This window comes from Anabrus simplex, chromosome 6 (genome assembly GCF_040414725.1).
Source record: "Anabrus simplex isolate iqAnaSimp1 chromosome 6, ASM4041472v1, whole genome shotgun sequence".
NCBI classification, from domain to species: Eukaryota; Metazoa; Arthropoda; class Insecta; order Orthoptera; family Tettigoniidae; genus Anabrus; species Anabrus simplex.
In genome coordinates, this window is record NC_090270.1 from 268,599,796 (window position 1) to 268,619,025 (window position 19,230).

At 38.4% G+C, this 19,230-nt stretch overlaps 1 protein-coding gene across 2 annotated transcripts in view; it reads left to right on the top strand.

Annotated features, from left to right (window-relative positions):
- LOC136875971 (nonsense-mediated mRNA decay factor SMG8) overlaps window positions 1–19,230 on the top strand; it is a 161,780-nt gene that overhangs the window by 102,178 nt on the left and 40,372 nt on the right. For both annotated transcript variants that reach the window (XM_068228430.1, XM_068228431.1), the window contains 3 exons: window positions 5,761–5,976; window positions 7,569–7,690; window positions 14,355–14,498. In XM_068228430.1, coding sequence (XP_068084531.1) covers window positions 5,761–5,976; window positions 7,569–7,690; window positions 14,355–14,498 — 482 coding nt within the window. The remainder of the gene's footprint in view (window positions 1–5,760; window positions 5,977–7,568; window positions 7,691–14,354; window positions 14,499–19,230) is intronic.

Genomic DNA, 19,230 nt, shown 5'->3' on the forward strand with positions numbered 1-19,230 from the left:
AACGTACACTTAAATTATGTAACTGCAGTAATCCATTCATTCATCCCATTCATTCCTTCATTCACTCAACAATTATCCAGCAAGTCAGCAGGATCCACCCAGCAAATGCTCCCGGCAAGCCACTTTAAACTTTAAACTTTGATAAAATGGCGCCGAACGAGACGGTAGAGTAAAGTTGCTCTTGCTATACCCTGTTTAAATTGCAAGTTATTCAGCTGAAAGTGCTAATCCGTGTTAAAAAAGTGATATATTGAAGTGCCTTCTTCTTTAAAAAATAATCATCATGTCGGTAAAGGAAGTAGCTAAGAAGATATCGACTTTCGAAGATAGCATGAAAGACTTTCAAGCTCGCCTAGACTCAGCAGTCAGTGCCGCTAACCCACCGAACGTGCTCCAAGCGCTTGGTGCCGAGTTCCAGGAATTCAAGAAACAGGCCGGCGAAGACATCTCCATGCTTAAAGGGGAGTTGAAGGCTCTTGAAGATCGGCTCCAGAAACAAGACGACGCGTTGGACGAGGCCGAACAGTACAGTCGCCGGAACTGCCTTTTATTGCATGGTGTCCTGGAACAGCCGTCTGAGGACGTCTACATTAAAATGCTGGACACACTGAAAAATAATCTTTCGGTTGAACTTTCAATTCTTGATGTGGATCGCTGCCACAGGCTAGGCCGCCGAAGTAGAACGTCTGCTGAATTGGTCTCACAGGGAAATCGGCCTATCATTATAAAGTTCCTACGATACCATGATCGTGATCGAGTGTGGCGTGCGAAGCGAGCTTTGAAGGGCAGTGGGCTCATGCTAACTGAGTCCCTCACAAGAAAACATATACTTAATCAGGCAAGGGATTTATGGGGACTGCAGAAATGCTGGACTCAAGATGGACGCATTTGTGTATTAAGAGAAGATGGAACCAAATCTCAAATATCCACGATGGCACAGTTAAAAAACATTGCAGGGAGTAGGATGAACTCGTGAAATTAAGAGAAAGAAATTATGTGTGTAGTACCGATAATTATATTTGTGTGTGTGTATGTGTGTGCTAGTGAAAGTCAGTGAATCTACTCACCAGGTTGCTGGGGTAAGCTTATTTTACATCTTACTTTTGTTTTTCATACTGCTTACTTTCATATGATTGTTGACCAGTATAACGGTAATACTATTGACCTGCATTCCTCTCCACAGCCCTCACTCTCCCCTTCTCTTTCGTCCCTTCCACCTTCAACAGGACTTGTGTTGCAAGAGCAGCTCAGTAGCCACCCGCGATCGTTACATTGTTGTCACCTAAATGGCCAGTCATTATTAGCTCATATAGAAGAGGTTCAGGCTATTTTTGAAGTGAACAATGTACATATTATTGGAATCAGTGAAAGCTGGATGTGTACAGACATGCCGTCATCGACAGCTAACCTTAACAGATACTCAATATTACGCCAGGACCGCATTGACAAAATAGGCGGTGGACTTCTACTTTATTACAGAAATGACCTGAAATGTAAGATAATTTCCACTTCTGACCCACGACTTACACTGCGACCGGAATTTATGTTTGTAGAATTAGACTTCCATAAAAAGATATTGATAGGGATTGTATACAAGCCGCCTAAAATAAGACGGACTGATGATTTTGAAGAGGCATTAGCAAATCTTATCTCGGCATACGATGACATTATAATCATGGGTGACTTTAACACTGACCTTGTGAAGCAGACTAGTGACGCGAACAATCTACTGAATTTATTTATCACTACAAACATGACAATTTTACCTCTCAACGCTACTAACCATGTTCATTACTCTGACCGCACAAGTCATACCTTAATTGATCTTCTTGTGAAAAATCAACCTCAAAAAGTAATTAAGCACGGACAGATCCCTGCTCCTGGCATCTCTTCACATGACCTACTGTACGTGTGTTATTCTACTCGAATACCTAAGTACAAACCACGCTACATTACAATACGGAACTTACGACATATGGACCGGAATAAACTACGCTATGATGCATATAACTTGCCTTGGGATAGTATACGTAATTTTCAGAATATTAACTCTAAAGTAAACAAATTCAATTCACTGGTACTGGAAATATTTGACAAGCACGCACCAAAGAAACAGGTAAGAATCACCCGCCATTCTTCCGCTTGGCTAATGGCCGAGATAAGATCTGCTATGGCCAGTCGTGACAAACTGTACAGACAATACAGACAGACGCATGACACAGATGATTTCCAGCGATACAAGATTCTGAGAAACAGAACCAAGCAGTTAATTAGGAATGCTAAATATAAATACTTTCAGGAACTGATGAACAATAACAGCCCGAGACAAAAATGGAATAAATTACGCATGTTAGTTGTAGGTAAAGCCGTAGAGCAACATGTGCCAAGCATATCGCTAGATGTTTTAAATGATCATTTCGCACGGCCAAGAATAGCCTCTACCTCCTTCCCAGAAAATTCACTACCCTTGTTACAAGAGCAGCCTGTGTATGAGCAATTCTCTTTTGGAAATGTCAGCTCGAATGAAGTTAAATGTGTGATATACGCTATAACATCTAATGCCACAGGTAATGATGACATTCCTATATCACTTATTAAGGATATCTTAGGAGCTGTTCTGCCAATACTAACTCATATATTTAACTACTGCCTGACAAACAGAGTTTTCCCAGATGTTTGGAAAGATGCACTAATTAGACCCATCCCGAAGAGCTCCAAGTTGGATTCTCCTTCAGATTATCGTCCAGTATCCATTCTACCACCCTTATCCAAGGTGCTTGAACGTCTAGTTCATACACAAGTTACTGAATACCTTACCAAGCATTCCCTCTTGAATCCCTTTCAATCCGGCTTCAGGAAAGGACATAGCACTGCGACAGCTTTACTACGAGTGACAGATGATATCAGACATGCAATGGACCAACGGGACGTGACTGTATTGACATTATTAGATCTCAGTAGTGCCTTCGACACTGTTAATCCTCAGTTACTACTGCAGAAACTTCGAGAGCTAAATTTTAACAGTGTATCACTTCGTTTCTTTTTATCTTATCTTGAAAATCGCCGGCAACGTGTAACAGTTGGAAATTTGAGTTCAGGATGGCAAAGGAAGACCCTCGGCGTCCCTCAGGGGTCGGTTCTTGGACCACTGCTATTTATCATCCAAATTAATGATATATCAAAAGCTCTTAAATTCTGCAAATTGCAAGTGTACGTGGATGATTTACAGGTTTACTATCATTCAAAACCGAGTGATATTGATACTGCAATTACTAAAATAAATTCTGACCTTCAACATCTTACTGACTATGCAAATAAAAACAGTTTATTAATGAATCCAAATAAGACTCAAGTTATTATTATCGGTACCAGTAAAAACCTTTATTCCCTCAAGCAACAGAACATCCCCCCAATAATTTTAAACAATAAAATCATACCCTACTCTACTTCAGTGACCAACTTAGGAATTATCATGACTGAGACTCTAAACTGGACTCAACAGGTGATAAGCACATGCAATAAAGTACATAAATGCTTATATCCCCTGAAACGGTTCGCTAATATATTCTCTGTTCGACTTAAAGTACAAATAATTCGATCTCTTATACTACCTATATTTGACTACTGTGACACTGTGTTGACTGGAATAACCTGGGACAGTAACAAGAAACTGGACCGGAGCCTGAACACCTGCATAAGATATATCTTTAATCTGCGATATGATGCTCATATATCACCTTATTATAAGGAGCTGTCGTGGCTTCGAGTGCACCAGCGCCGTGAACTTCACATGCTATCGCTTCTGCACAAAGTTCTTTCCACTAATACTCCTGACTATCTGTCTTCATCTTTTTCTTACCTCTCGTCCTATCATGAACACAATACAAGATCTGGTTCCTCTCTTGCTATACCTGTAAACCGCACTGCTGTGTACAACCGCTCCTTCATAATCTCTGTGTCTAGGTCATGGAATTCGCTCCATAATTGCTAGGTAGCTCTGTGTATTCCGAGATGTCCAAGTATCTGTAGTTAACCGGACACTCGGTCCCGACGTTATAACATATGTTGATGAACGATTGTCATATACACTTCAGATGCTGCGGGAATGAGATGAAAAACAGTCCTATCAGGCAAGGCGTAAGCAGAGCTTAATCCTGTACTCTTTTCTTTTTTTGCTTTTTTATGTCACACCGGCACAGACTTATGATGACGATGGGATAGGATAGGACAGGACAGGACTAGGATGAAAGCGACCATGGCCTCAACACAGGAACAGTCCCAGCATTTGTTTTTGCAATCATTTTGTACCAGTTTAGAGGCAGTACTGATATTCCTACCCTGTTACTTGCTGCCCGGTTACAGATATTCTTTAGTTATTCAAAATACTTTGTATTAGGCTTACTGGTGGTGATTCATACAGAAGCGTAGTTCCTTGAAACTGTTACGTGTGGTCTTCCCACTTTAAATCTTGTGTTTCAGGCTGTGTTGTGGACAATGAGCAAAAAACCCGATACAATTTATGTGGACAAAAAGTCAATTACAGGGAAACTGTTTCTTAGAAATGCATTGTAAGAAGGCACCAAATAATATAATTTTTTAAAAATCAACTGGTTCATGTATTTCTCATGAATGTACATGGTACTCAAATATCAGGTCCTGAAAAGCCATAGCAAGTGCCATCACGTGTATCTATCCTTGCTGAAACTTTGCCATCGACTGCAACCTGCTGCAAACATAATTTTACCAGTACAAAGGAAAAGGAGTGATATAGAGAAAAAAAAAAACGCTTGTCAAGCCACTTACACAGTTGTTTATGGCATATTTCCAACCATCTTCCTTGGGTGGAAGACGAAGATTTTGGAGACATTTATACCAGATTTCCAGAGTGAGCTGGCTACACAGTTCGCGTCACATAGCTGTTAGCTTGTATTCGGGAGATAGTGGGATCTAGCCCAACTCTCGGTAGCCCTGAAGTGAGCTGCTATGCTTCCTAATATCCGTTAGCCAATCAGAAACTTCCTACCCTTCCCTTGGTTTTGCTCAGGCAGTTACTTTTGTTAGGGTCTCCGGTGGAACATAATATTATGTTATGATATGTAACTCCCACCTCTATTACTTACCGTGAATACAATGAAATTTCCTTGTTCTTTGAAATAATTTAAGAAAAGAGTAGGCAAACAATTGATGGGTAATCTCCCACCTCTGCGACAGCTCTAAATGCAGATCACTGATGTTTGTGCGTACAGATATTTTTTCATCTAATTCTATATACTTATTTAATTGAGTTGTCACTGTGGGGGAAAGGCTTTGTAACATCAAAATTTGATGCAAAAAGGTGGCTGCCAGGAGAAACCTGAATCTGAAAGGTAAATGATGCATAGGAAAGCGGTTGATAGAATGAAGACCAGATGGCAGCAGCAAACTTTGAATCGGATCACTGTATCAATTCAGTAACGTGAACAGATTCAAATGAACCGATTCAGTAAAATGAATCGAATATCACATCACTAGTACACACTTGTTGTGTATTATTCATATGTCATGACTTGTCTCAACAACAACTTTCAGCTGAAGATGGTCTCTGGAGACTGAAACTAGTACTGAATATATGTAATATTTTATATATAATAAAAATAGTATTGAATAGGTGGGACCTGTTTAGCATTTGCTTTACTGCTTGTAACAATTCCCTCATTGATGTATTATGGAGGATGAGGTTGAAAATTTATTTTGTATCCCATGTACCGGCGTTTGTTCCAGGCCTGATCGCACCCAACTGCCTATCACTGAACACTCTAGCGGTGTGCGATACGTGTCGGCATGTAACTGCGGACGTAAGCAGGGTCCTCGCGAGGATCCATTTAGCGTGCGGGCTGCCAACTATGAGTTCTACAGACTGCTAGCAGAAGAATGTGGTTGTAATAAGTTGGAAAGTATTCACTTCCCTGTCTTTCAGCCTAGCACACAGGACTACAGGTAAGTCTTGTTGGCTTGCTTATTTCTGTGTTATTTAACATACAGTATTTCAAAATCTTCAGCTTGAACACTTTATAATCACACTTTTAGATCATCATCTTATCTCCCTTTACCGGCTTCAGTCAGGTCAATGGTACTTTTCTATCTTCCCCTATCCTGCTACGGTTGCTACTCTTCAGCTGTGTTCCAATCCAGGTTCTTTCTCATACTGTTCTTGATTAAGTCCAACCAGCTTAGTCTGGATATGCTTTTTTGTTGTTCTTCTTCAGTCTTTCCCTCCATCATCTGTTTTGGTATTCTTCCTTCTTCCATCCTCTTAACATGTCCAAACCATCTCAGTTCACTTCTCTCCATTCTGTCAGAAAGCTTTTCCACTCCAATTTTCTAACTGCCATTCTTATTTCTTACCCTGTACTTTGTCTTTCCTACCATCTTAAAGATTTCATCCCACTGGCCTGTATTTTTTCTCCTGTCTTTTTGTTAGTATCCACGTCTCTACTGCATATGTCAGTTTGGGGCAATAATACTGTCTTTTATTATTTAAAAAGAAATAGGGTTTCAAGATGATCCTCAAATTGTGCACAAGAAAGAGAAAGACTCTTGAACTATTGGTTCACTTTCACCATCTCAGAGTTTTATCTCCAATTTTTCATTAAGTCCAGATGCCACCCTCACACTGCATGGTTTTTCAGATGAAAATTTCAACCTGAGTTCGACTGGGAATCGAACTTTGGCTCTCTGGGTGGAAGGCCAGCAGCTAAGCCATTATTATAATCATGCCACCGAGCTCGATAGCTGCAGTCGCTTAAGTGCGACCAGTATCCAGAATTCGGGAGATAGTAGGTTCGAACCCCACTGTCGGCAGCTCTGAAAATGGTTTTCCGTGGTTTCCCATTTTCACACCAGGCAAATGCTGGGGCTGTACCTTAATTAAGGCCACGGCCGCTTCCTTCCCACTCCTAATCCTTCCTGTCCCATCGTCGCCATAAGACCTATCTGTGTCGGTGCGACGTAAAGCAACTAGCAAAAAAAAAATATAATCATGCCCCACCCAAAGATTTTTGCCTGTATTTAATGAAAATGAATAGGTTTGTGTTTTGAGGGTCATATGTATTCCATTTCTAAAGCCTTTACCTTTTTTATTTCCTGGTATTTATTTGACTCCTATCTTATATTTCCCACATCTAGACTAAGGATCTATCAGGATGGCTTTCATACAAGTGTTGAAGTTGCCTTCCTGATGAAACTAGGAAGCAGAAATGAGCTTGCCATGGACTGAGAAGAAATGGGATTGATGAGGAGAGTGTTTATTTCTAGATGTGGAGATTGTCCTTGTCTCCTCTTTCTTTTGCTCCCTCTTCCTGTACTAACTGTCATTGTGTTTATCCTCTTGTGTGTTCCTTTTCATGTTCCAATTATTCTATGCTGTACATGACTTACTTTGTCGCTTGTTTGTTCCTTTCTATCACTTACATCCGTCTGTAAATGCAGTTTATCTATTGGTAGTAACCTAGCGTTCTATGTCATCTAAAATTATGCCAGATGAAAGTAGATCTTTTCCTTTGTAAAATAAAGTTTTGCTCTGCACCCAGGGCCGCCCAGTTGTTTTCAAATGGGGCTGGAACCAGTCGTAAAGACAGCATGGTTCGCAGTCTGGAAGGAAAGGAGTTGGCTGTAAGCACACCTCAGGGAAACACCCAAGGGTTCAGTCTTGGTGAGTATTTTCTTCTTCTCATCTGCACCATGTATGACTTCTCTATTTGTTGTGAGAGTACTAGATATAAAACCAACTCCCAGGTATTTCATTGTGGACACAGGAAAAAAATTACATTTGTGTGATGATTTATTATGTTATTATATTCTTCATGTAAAAATTATTTCATGTGTTCCACACCTATACTTGTTTGTTTTCTTGTTTTTTCTGTGGTGTAACATCTGCAAGCTATTGAAATTATTAAATGAATAAATGGTGACTTAGATAAGTACAAATAATAAGATTGGGCACCACCTGCAAAAACAATTACAGGAATAATTAACTTTGTAGAGCAACGAGCATCTCCCTCTCCGAAGGCAACGGTCATCAGGCTGATGAAGCTCCAGAGTTACCTGTTGCTGTTTACCCCTGAAATTAAATTTGGATAGCATGCCAGGTTTTTCCTCACTCCACCGATAAAATATTTACCACTAGTTTCACTACAACAATTTACTCCCAAAACAATATTAAAACAAAACAAAAAACCAACAACAGTGAAACCAGTATAAACCTACACAAACAGCATCTACAAAGTATACACCACAGCTGTACATAATTCTGAAGGCCAAGCTTCAAATTGATTATCCTATGGATATGAAGACTGTCCCTTCCTAACCTTAAATACATTAACACAATGGCATCATCACCGTGGACTTTTACCACATGTCATAACTGTACAAAAAACAAACCCAGCCACCTCACTATACTCTGTTACTAAGCCATACACATCCACAATGTAAAATGTCTGCCACGGGATTAATAAATAACGATAGCACGTCGTATTATTAAAAAAATGAGCAAGTAATAAACACTTCAGCTGCGTTTCCGTCAAGTCGTAATTAGTTCTGTGCACAACATATTACCTCCAAATTACACATATAAAAGACTGCCCACAATGTGCATTTCCTCAGCGAGGAATCCATAGTCTTACTCACAAAAGAACACCATGTAGCATCTTCTACCAACTGCTCGCCAGGAATGTGAATTAACGAGTGATGCACTCATCATGACTTGGTAATTGAGCAATAATGCATCCGTGAAGAACTCGTACAGCAAAGACTTCGCAGTGGCCATCGTCTTCAAACAGCAACCTCAGTATCAGTGATCAGTAGGCCTAACCGCAAACTAGTGCACATTAAAAATAAATTCGTAGCACGCACAATATGTTTCGTCCATCACTCCATAACAAGCAAGCTGAGAAACGCGTTGCACGCGCATACATATATAGGCTCGCTCCATGTGGCGTAGCGTCTACTAAAATCCACAGGAAACAACACTACCACTGCCACATCTTTAAGCGTCTCTTGGTCAATGCAACCTCGTTCGAAATAGGAGCTTTCAGATTGGTTACCAAGCTGCCGATCCACAAATGGCGAACTAGCATGTTTGTCCACATTGATGAATTATCATCTTCAGCACCCACTTCCCAGTCTAAGCCTGGGTTTCTAAACCACATGTTGTAACACTTCCAACTGACTTCAACTGTCTTTCCTGATATAACCACTGTTTTCCGTGTTGCACAATTCTTGAGCAACCTACACTGCCATGCCATGTGCAGACACTTACACAAATTAAAGTTAAATATATACAAAATTCCCTACTACAAATTATTCTTATAATATTATGTTTTTACATTATAAATGAACAAAATTACATGATTTTCATGACTTCAATATTACAAATTATTTTACGAAAATTTCCTAACCTAAAAATTTGGGGATCGTACATTCGTACGGTTATAGTGGTCCTGTCTAAATTCTTAATTTTCCTGGCGACTTAATTCTTATTTTTCCCATAAATGTTTTGTTTATTAATTTTTTACACTTATATATTCATATTTTAAGTTCTTGTAGGTATAGAATATAATTTATACATTTAAGTATTAATTGTGATATAAGTTTTGTTTGCTGAAAAATCATGTTTGAACACAAATATTTGCTGCAGACTACTTTTCCAGAAAACTATCCCTTGACGTCAAGGGATAGTTAGAGGTGTTAGAAGGGGTGTTGTTGGGTTTTTTTTTTTTTTTTTAGTATTGTTGATTTAAAAATCAAAATGTGGTGTTTTGTGTTTTTATTATTTTCTCAAAAAAAATGTTAAAATGTGGTAAGCAATCAGGTATAAAATAAAATAAAATAAAATAAATAGTATAAAATTATTAAAATATAAAGTAGAAAACAAGATAGCAGGTAAACCATTAAATGTGGCTATGGAAGAATGAGGAAACACAAGTTAATCACATTTTTATTCTACATTCACCTTTTTGCAGCATCTCGAAACATATTTTAAATTAATACAAGTTACCTTTCTCAGTTTCATCAGAATACTGCAGTGAAATCATTGAAAGTAGATCGTGGTCAGTGTTTCAGCATTTGCAGCTGTCAGTCATTGCCTCCTATCACTTACTATGAGACTATATTTTGAAAACAACCTTTAGAATCCACATTTAAACATGGATATCATATACATTTCAATGCAACAGATGCGTAGTCTCAGTGTGCATCCCATGAGGATCTCTGGAACATTCACATGATCTTCCTGGCACAGTTGGTTCTTGATGGCAATCAGGTAAATGCTGTGAGCCTCTAAAAATTGAGACTCCATCCTCATAAAAAATGGGGCATTCTTCTTAAACCGAAACACTTCTGTAGGTGATACGTGTTTGCTCAACCACTGGGCTTTGATTTTTGCCCAGTATATTCTCTTGGTGTAACTCCCTTCTTTCCTCTCACTAGGGGCTACCTTTCTTCTCCAGTGGATTTTCCTGAAAATTAGAGACTTGAGAATCTGTCTCACAGCCTGTTTTGTAAGTCTGCAAGACCCAGTTCTTATATGTCCTTCTCAAGTTTGTCAGCCAGGTGATACAGATTTTCTTTCTTGCTTCACCAAAAGATGAACAGGTGGTTAGCCAGTCTGTTGGGAGACAGTCTTCGCACACAACCATAGAAAGCTAACTTCCTTTTCCTGGCAGAGTCAGAGAGCCTCTCTATCTGGGAGGAGAGTTCTGAATTGTGACATCTCTGATATTCCCCATCTTCCAGTACCAGGCCTAGGATCTTTCTGAGATTTCTTCTGTCTCTGAATTCTAGGTTTTCAACCAAGCCTCTTCTATCTGGTGACAGTCACTCCATGGCACAGATGGTTTCTGGGTGAATTACTATGTTTCACCTTCAAATTTCGTGACAGGCATTGTTTCTTGTAGGTGTTTTGAGTCATACGAAAGGCCAGTTCCAGCTCATTAAATTCAAGGAGGTGTGTGCTTCCTCTGTTAAGTTGGGTTCTATCCAATCCTCAAGGTACTTAAATTCCTCCAGTCCCTTGACTTTACCCTGTTCTAGTGACATCTCTCTGTTAGCCTTTATGATGTTGGTAAAGTACTAGGTTTTCTCCAAGGACTCTTGGAGTCCTATGTTCTGCCTGTCTTCTTAAATAACTGACCTGGATCACTACTATTTCGACACTCATCTATCTATGCAATGTCGTCTACAAACGCCTGACAATTTACTGTCAGCCCTTCCCTCTGGTGACCCAGGTAGACCCTATTCTGGACATTCAAACTGACCCATTCCTTCCACTGTTCTCTCACAACTTTTTATACGGACACAGCTGAAGAAGAGTCACCTTGTCTGACCCCTGTTTTGATCTCGCCTCAGAATTTAACTTTGGCGTGTGTGTCAGTAAGGGTATGTACAGTAGAACCTCAATTATACGTTCCCGGTAACTACGCTTTCCCGTATTACTACTTCAAATTACGTGGTCCCGCGAGCATCCTAATTGAATCACGTAAAAATCCCATATTATCCGTTCCTCGAAGAAACGATTTCCCGGATCAAACATCCAGAAATTTCAGCCCCATCAACGCTAAATCCTCGATCATGCGTTTTTCAAGAAACTGTATCTCACGAAAGGACGATACAGCATATTTACGGATCTTGGTGTTAACGTCCTGTCATTGCGATAATTATAGGAACTACAGTACTGGAAAAGCAATCAGCAGTGAACTTGCATAAGGGACTATCTTAGTTTCGCATTCAGGTGATATCGGTTAGAGAACTGTAACACGTCAGCCATACATCAGCACACACAGATTCATTTGTGTCACATGTGCAATCGTAGGTGGTGGTGAAAATGACTGAGTTTAATGAACACAGACTCACAGATTTTACGTTGTCATACAGTACATCGGTGACCAAATTACAATGGAAGATTAAAATAAGGTATTTCGCCATCATGATGGGCGGTTTTGTATCTAGCGTGCTTTATTTTATTAGAATGGAGAATTATAAAAACTACTTGTGGTCGATTGTTGTTTGGCGTGGTGTTACCGGTATTAGATTTTTAGAAGAGCTTGATGAAAGTTGCTAAATTGAAAGAAGTTTTCACAGGAAACTGATGAAGTTTCCCTGCTGAAACTGAATGCGCACTTACCCGTAGGGCCTGGGTTCGATTCCCGGCCAGACCAGGCATTTTTACCTGGATGTGAGGGTTGGTTCCTTTCACTCATTCTACAATTACCTTTAATTGAGGAGCTATCGAATGGTGAGATGGCGACACTAGTTTAGAGAGCCAGGAACAACGGCCATGAGGATTCGTCACACTGACCATGCGTCACGTCATATTCTGCAGGCCTTCAGACCGAGCAGCGCTCGCTTGGTAGGCGGAAGGCCCATTGCGGCTGTAGTTTGGTTTGGTTTAGTTTAGGTGTGTCTGTAAGATTATAATTATACATATTTCATTTTTGTGATGTTTAGCCAAATTGTTGATGGTTCATTCTTTCCCGGATTTTCCGTTTTCCCGTGTTGTACGTTTGTTTTCCGTGGTCCCTCCAAAAACGGAGAAACGAGGTTGCACTGTAGAATTAATCCAACTGGACAGTCAATTGGGGGAATACTACGGAGGATTCAGGAAGTGCAACTCCTCAACCTCAAAACAGTATTAGTGCACTCCAAGATTAAAAGCCACAAGGTGGTAGCCACGTATGTTGATTTTAGGAAGTTCTACAACTCTGTGGACAGGCAAATAATTAATAAAATTCCCAAGGAACTAGGATTATGAAGAACTCGCTCAGGTTAGTCACTATTTGTGCATAGCAAATTCCTTACGGCACTTCCAGCCATGACAATTCTCATCTCTGAATGCCCTTGTTTGGTCAGGCATTAAAATTTTTTGTAAGTCTGTCTCATCAACATTAAAAATGCCCATTCAAAAGAAGTGCTTGTGCGGGACACATAGCATGTACTTCAGCTAGCACCAAGAAAATGTCGAATATGCCCAGACATAAATAAAATATGAACCCGCACAATTGTGCATATAGGCTTGAAAGAGTTATATGAGATAAAGTATTAATACTATAAGGAAAATCAAATAATTTATTCGTTATGAAATAATTAATGTTGTTTCCAGTCACAGTTTTTATAAATTTGTATTCCACAATGCATTTCAGAGCTTATACTCTATCGTCAGGTGGTGAAATGGTGACATTCAATTGTTGTTCTGTTCAATGCACAATTTTTTCAAAGAATTATATCATATTTCACTTAAGCGTTGGGGCTATGTGTGTTATGAATTTCTTACACCTATGTTGTCTACTTTACCAGCCTTGTTAACAATACTGCTTCTAATCCGAGAAGCCAAGAATAAAACACTCAAAAACTGCCTGACTCTGCCACTGCCTTCTAGATTTGCACTGTTCATAACTCTCACAAGAGATAATGTGTTAGCTAACATCTCTCAGGAAAAGTTTTAGAAAGTTTCCTATGTAGAGCAAAAAATCCACACAAAATGGATACAATCCATATTTAGGCTAAAAAGAAATTGTTTCTAATTTCCCAGGGGTCGGCTTAAAATTGGTGTTGGCTTATAATTGAATAAATATGGTTCTGTGAATATTAATACATGAAAGAGTCTCGATGATGAACATACTCAAGATGCAAGAATTTAGAACCTAGTTATTTTTAAATTTACTCATAATTTCATCCCAGTTTTTAATGTCAATTTGTATATATTTGTTTCATTTGATTTATGTCAATTGTGTGCATATACATTTGTTTAGTTATTAGATGTTTTACATTAAGCCTGAAGATGGCCAGCCCCAGCCAAAACTAGTCCCTAATTAATGTAATTTAGAATATTGCATATTACAGTATTGAAAGGTGGACCATTATGACATTAATTTTAATAATTACTTATCCTACTCCTGTTGAATGTCACCAAGGGTTCTGTCCAATCCTTAATATCCTCATCCAGTGGATGAATCACCATCATCATCATCTGCCTTCATTTCATATGAGCACTCCGGAATGGTTTGGATTTGAACCTATACATTTGGGATACAATCTAGTAATTGGGAATTGTATACTGCCACCTCGCCAACATTCTAATAGTGAAATATTTTTGCCAACAGGATTCAAACTGACTAACCATGTTGTCAGACCATAGAGACTTGATGCCTTAACTAATTTATTCCTCACAAAGCTTTAACAAAACTACCATCTCCTTCCATGTACTTTCACATATTGGAGCTGTGTTGAGCTCTGAGGTTAAGTTTGAGCAAGGAAACTCAATTGCTTGACTGTTACGTAGTAATGACTGTGCTGTCTATTTATTTTAAATTATTTGCTTCCAGCTGGTTTTGTATCTGGCCAGTCTGCTGGTAGTGACATCATACAGGAAGATGGTCCCAGTAGACTGAGCCCACACCCAGCTCGAGAACACACACCCGATGGTCATGAAGTGATCATCCAGGTGTCTGATGCTGACATTGACAATGGTAAGTGTATTACTAAGTCTTTGAAATGGACTATGTATTGTTTACATTATATTTTGACATACATATTCAACCCTCTACCCTTCCAGCCTTTGAAATGTGGCACTGGCATAAGACAATCCCAGGGTTGCTGACTGGGTACTACCCACAGAGACATCTTCGAATAGTATAAACTAACCTTAAATTATTAAGCAGGAAGGATAAGAGAGAAGATAAAATTAAATAAAAAGATCTGAATGAGAACCTTTTAGTAAAAACATAAATTTATTGAAATAAAAGGCTAAACTTTGGCAAAGTAAAATTCCTACACAAATAAACAAAAATTCAGACTGTACATGGATACGTTATTCATTACCTTCGTCAACTCATATGAAATTTTGGTTCAATTTTACACAATATTTACTTTAGGTCACTCCCTAATATCATTATTTATTAAAAACTTGTCAACCTAAGTTATCAAATCTGTTACAAGTGAAATATGTAATGCAAGTGGAATGGTTTTTTTTTTTGAAGTCTTTGTTTGTAAAATGCAATATGATGTTTTATTTTTATTGACCTAACCTGTACTGTATAATGTTGTAACATAGGCATTTGTAAATAGTAGAATTCTGTCTATAGTTCCTGGAAAGATCTAGAGAGTTACATAACTTTTGTACAGGGTGTGTTACTTTGTTGGTATGTGTTCTAGAAAGCGTGTTCTGTCTATTCTGGAAAAATACGACTTTCGCGATTTCTAGAATGTTAGTCAAAATTCTCGATCGAAAGTAAGGTTGTGATTGGTGAGTCTAGGTGGCGATAGGGAACACGTGCACGCTGATTGGTTGCCTCCAAGGCCAGTAATTCCTATATATTAGTGAGCGAGGCAGTGTTTGAATTAATTCTGTTGGTCTCGGTTTATCTGTCTGCGAGCACCCTATCTGGATGACGTCCCTCCGGTTTTCGGGATGGCGCACTCCTCGGGTAAGCACTCTTAAATTCCGTTCCTGCTAAAAATTCCGTAATGTTCCGATTTGGTTTTCATACAGGAGTCTGCCCTAACCTCGCCTAGATTCACCAAATTAGCTACTTGTGACGCCTTAGTTTTTCAGCTAGACTTACCTGTTCGTTTCCGAGGCATTCCCGTTTTGTTTCACTAAAATATGTATATTGTAGTTTAATAGTATTTCCCTTGGGGTTTGCCTCTGATAGTTCTGTATCACTTTAGGTACGCTGGATTTTGGATAACCTGTAAATTGCATTGTACTACTGCATTGGTAACTAGATGTACAGTTCATTTGTAATTTGAATTTACACTGCTACGAATAACCTATGTATATCACTGAACTTATAGCTCATAACTTGGAATGTATATGTAGAATTATCTTGTAAATAATATTTTAAAAACTAAGGATCACGGTGATTCATTTCGGAATCCGCTATCTAAGCCATGTCCATGCGTTTGGTAGGTTCCCAGCCCTTCCATCGTCCCGTTTTGTCGTTCACTAGTTGGCCCTACTGATAGTTACGTACTTGTTTTGTGGGATATCCGCGTAAAGGCTAGTTACTGTTTTTACTAGTGTGTAGTGTTTTCTTATATTGTGTATTGTACTCTTACCTTCCCCTTTTAACAGTGTTTGTGCCTTGTTTGGTGTTACCCCAGTGTTGTAGAGGTAACAAAATCAATGTTTCTTCTACATCAATTATGACCATGAAAAAACCAACAATCTTATCCATGAATTCAAAATTCATCCAAATGCATCACTTAATTTTGTATTACATCTCAATATCATTTACCAACATTACTTTACTCCACTAATTCCTTTTACCTAATTCATCTTGGTTTTTATTATGTTTGGTTAACACCATATTTCAAAAAATAATAATATTAATGTAGTTGACCATCATTACATCCATCACTTTCGTCAGAGTGACCTTTGAAAAAGGAAAACAAACCTCAAAATACAACCATCTATTCATGAACTCATTAATCTGTATCCACTTTCCATACTTTCAAAATTATTCATTTATTAAGTTATAAAATCTTGTTATTATTATTAAATTATTTAAATTATAGATAGATATTTATTGAACATAACAGGCGAATTTGCCTCGATAGATGTTCACATGGACAACTCACATCAAAAGAAATGAAAAGAAATACCGGATTCCCTGGGCATGCCATGAGGTTCATTGGATACTCCGGAAATGTGACACTCCTAAGGTAGAACCACCACGGCAGTCATCCTCAGTCCCTCAAGCCGCGCCCATCATCTCCACTTAATATTAGGACACAAAATAAAATGAACATTAAAGGATAATAAAATAAAGCAAGAAATAATATTGGTGACCACTGCTACTGTCCGGCCGTGTCATCACCATTGGTGAGAAGAAGGCCGCCCTCTCGATGATGACACGACCGGCCCTATAAGTGGGGTCCTAAGGAAGACCCCAACAATCCTACCAGATGACAATGCGTTTCTCTCACCATTCCATTGCGGCCGACCACGTGAAACTGGAGCCTTCCCATATCTCGCCTCTCACATTTCTCTCTTCTCTTACTTATTTGGAGTGGGCCCGTCCCACCCCATCTTCTTACGGGTATGTCCTGCTCTCCCTTGCCCATCATTCCTTACCAGCTCCTACTATGCCTGAATAGTGAGAAAAAAGCACATGCCCTAATGTATACAACCAAGTACCAATAATAATAATAATAATAATAACAATAATAATAATAATAATAATAATAATAATAATAATAATAACAATAATAATAAATTATTTAAATTGTTACAATACTTTCCATCATGGAATCATGAAGCTGTTTGAAATTATTAAATCCTGACATTTGTTAGATCATTCATGAACTCCACAATTTATTAAATTAAAAATCATTAAATCATTAATGATCAATAAGTCTGAGGTCATTACATCATTAAAATTATTCAGTCATCCAATTTGTTAAATCATTAAGTTACTAAGTCCTCAAATTTGTTAAATTATTCTTAAAATTGTTATGTCCTCTCAATTAAATCATGAATTTAATAAGTCCTCAATTAAATCATTCTTTTATGTCGGCTTCCTCCTCTCATCTATATACAATTAACACGGAACGTGACTGAATTGATAATTACCCCTGACATGAATAAATTTAACTTACTATTCTGATTGATCATTTCATGTACGCATAATCAGCTGTTTCACTAATACATAAAATAAACACAAACTCTGTAACAAAGGACCTACACTAAATTGAAATTCCACCAGACTTATTCTACACTGAATCTATGACAATAGGACAGAACCATATTGCTGCAAACATATCAACCACACGTGAAATGAATTCACACATCAAACAAAGGTTGGAACTGCAAACCAGAATTTGCATTGCCAAAAGCATAGTAAAATACACATCACATATGCAGCAAACACAAAATCAGTCATATACATAATTACCAGGAAAATCATGTTCATTGACCTAGCCGGGCGTCGAACTCTGACCACCTGCATCACAACATTACAGTGACCTATCATTTCCCATAATACATGGACCGTCACGAAGTATATTTAGTATTTTAACTTCAATGTGCTGTTCCTAAATCACTCAATCAGAATTATATAAAACGACATTTATTCTTTCATTTTTAAGACCCTAATCAACACAGTTTGAATCTCCTTTAATATACACGTCCAGCAATAAACGAACGTCTTATCTCCGAGCGCTACTCATATCTGTTTATTCCACTGACACGGCAATCTTCCCGTCAACACAAAATGAATATCTCTCCGTTTTAATTAACTCCATATGTTTCTCTTAAATCATCTTTCGTATAACTGAGCCTCCCTGCATGAACAATAACAATTATTTGTAAGCATTCAAAGCTTTCAGTGCACATTATTCATTCCATACATCACATATTTAATTGCGCACTCCTCACAGGATTCTTAACATATTAAGAAACACTTACTTCACTTTGCCGGCACTATATTCACATATTACGCTCCACAATATCACTGGTTCGTCTCCTGCTACTGGCGTTCGTATCTTAAAGGTCTTACTTCGAAGCTAATCTAACTAAATATCAAGTGAATTATATGACAGAATACCTATTCCCTCACAGCACATTTTCATCTACTGGTTAAAAAAAATACATGTTACTTACTGATGAAATAGACTCTAAAATTTCCCTGTAATGTGCATGGGTGGCCAATGGTTTGTATCTTCACGATGTCAATGAATTCTCTCTCGACGATCTTAACTTAACATCATGCAGCATGCCACAACTATCCTCTCCTATTCCCATGACTATAAAACACATACTGATTGCCATCTATACTGCTTAAGATATTTCCACACACACACGCGCGCGCGTGCGCGCGGATATCGTATCAGAAGATCACACATTATAAAAATCATATTTCGACACACGTTTCTTATTACTATAGAAGATCTATTTCAATGCACATATCTTATTATTATAGAAGGGCATATTCCAACACACGCTTCTCATTCTACATAAATCACTCCCCCAAGGCATCAGTATTGAAAGTTACTCCCTACATCGAGCTACCCTTGCACTACAGTAAAAAAATATATATATAAAGTGAACTTTTCATGCAAGAAAATTATTTACAAGTTAAAGATACTGCAGATAGTGCATAAGCGAAACATAATGAATCAGAAGGTACTTATCGAGTTCAGTGGCGTTCCATGTTCAGCCACACAGCCTTTTTGGCCTCAGGTAGGCCCCATGATGTG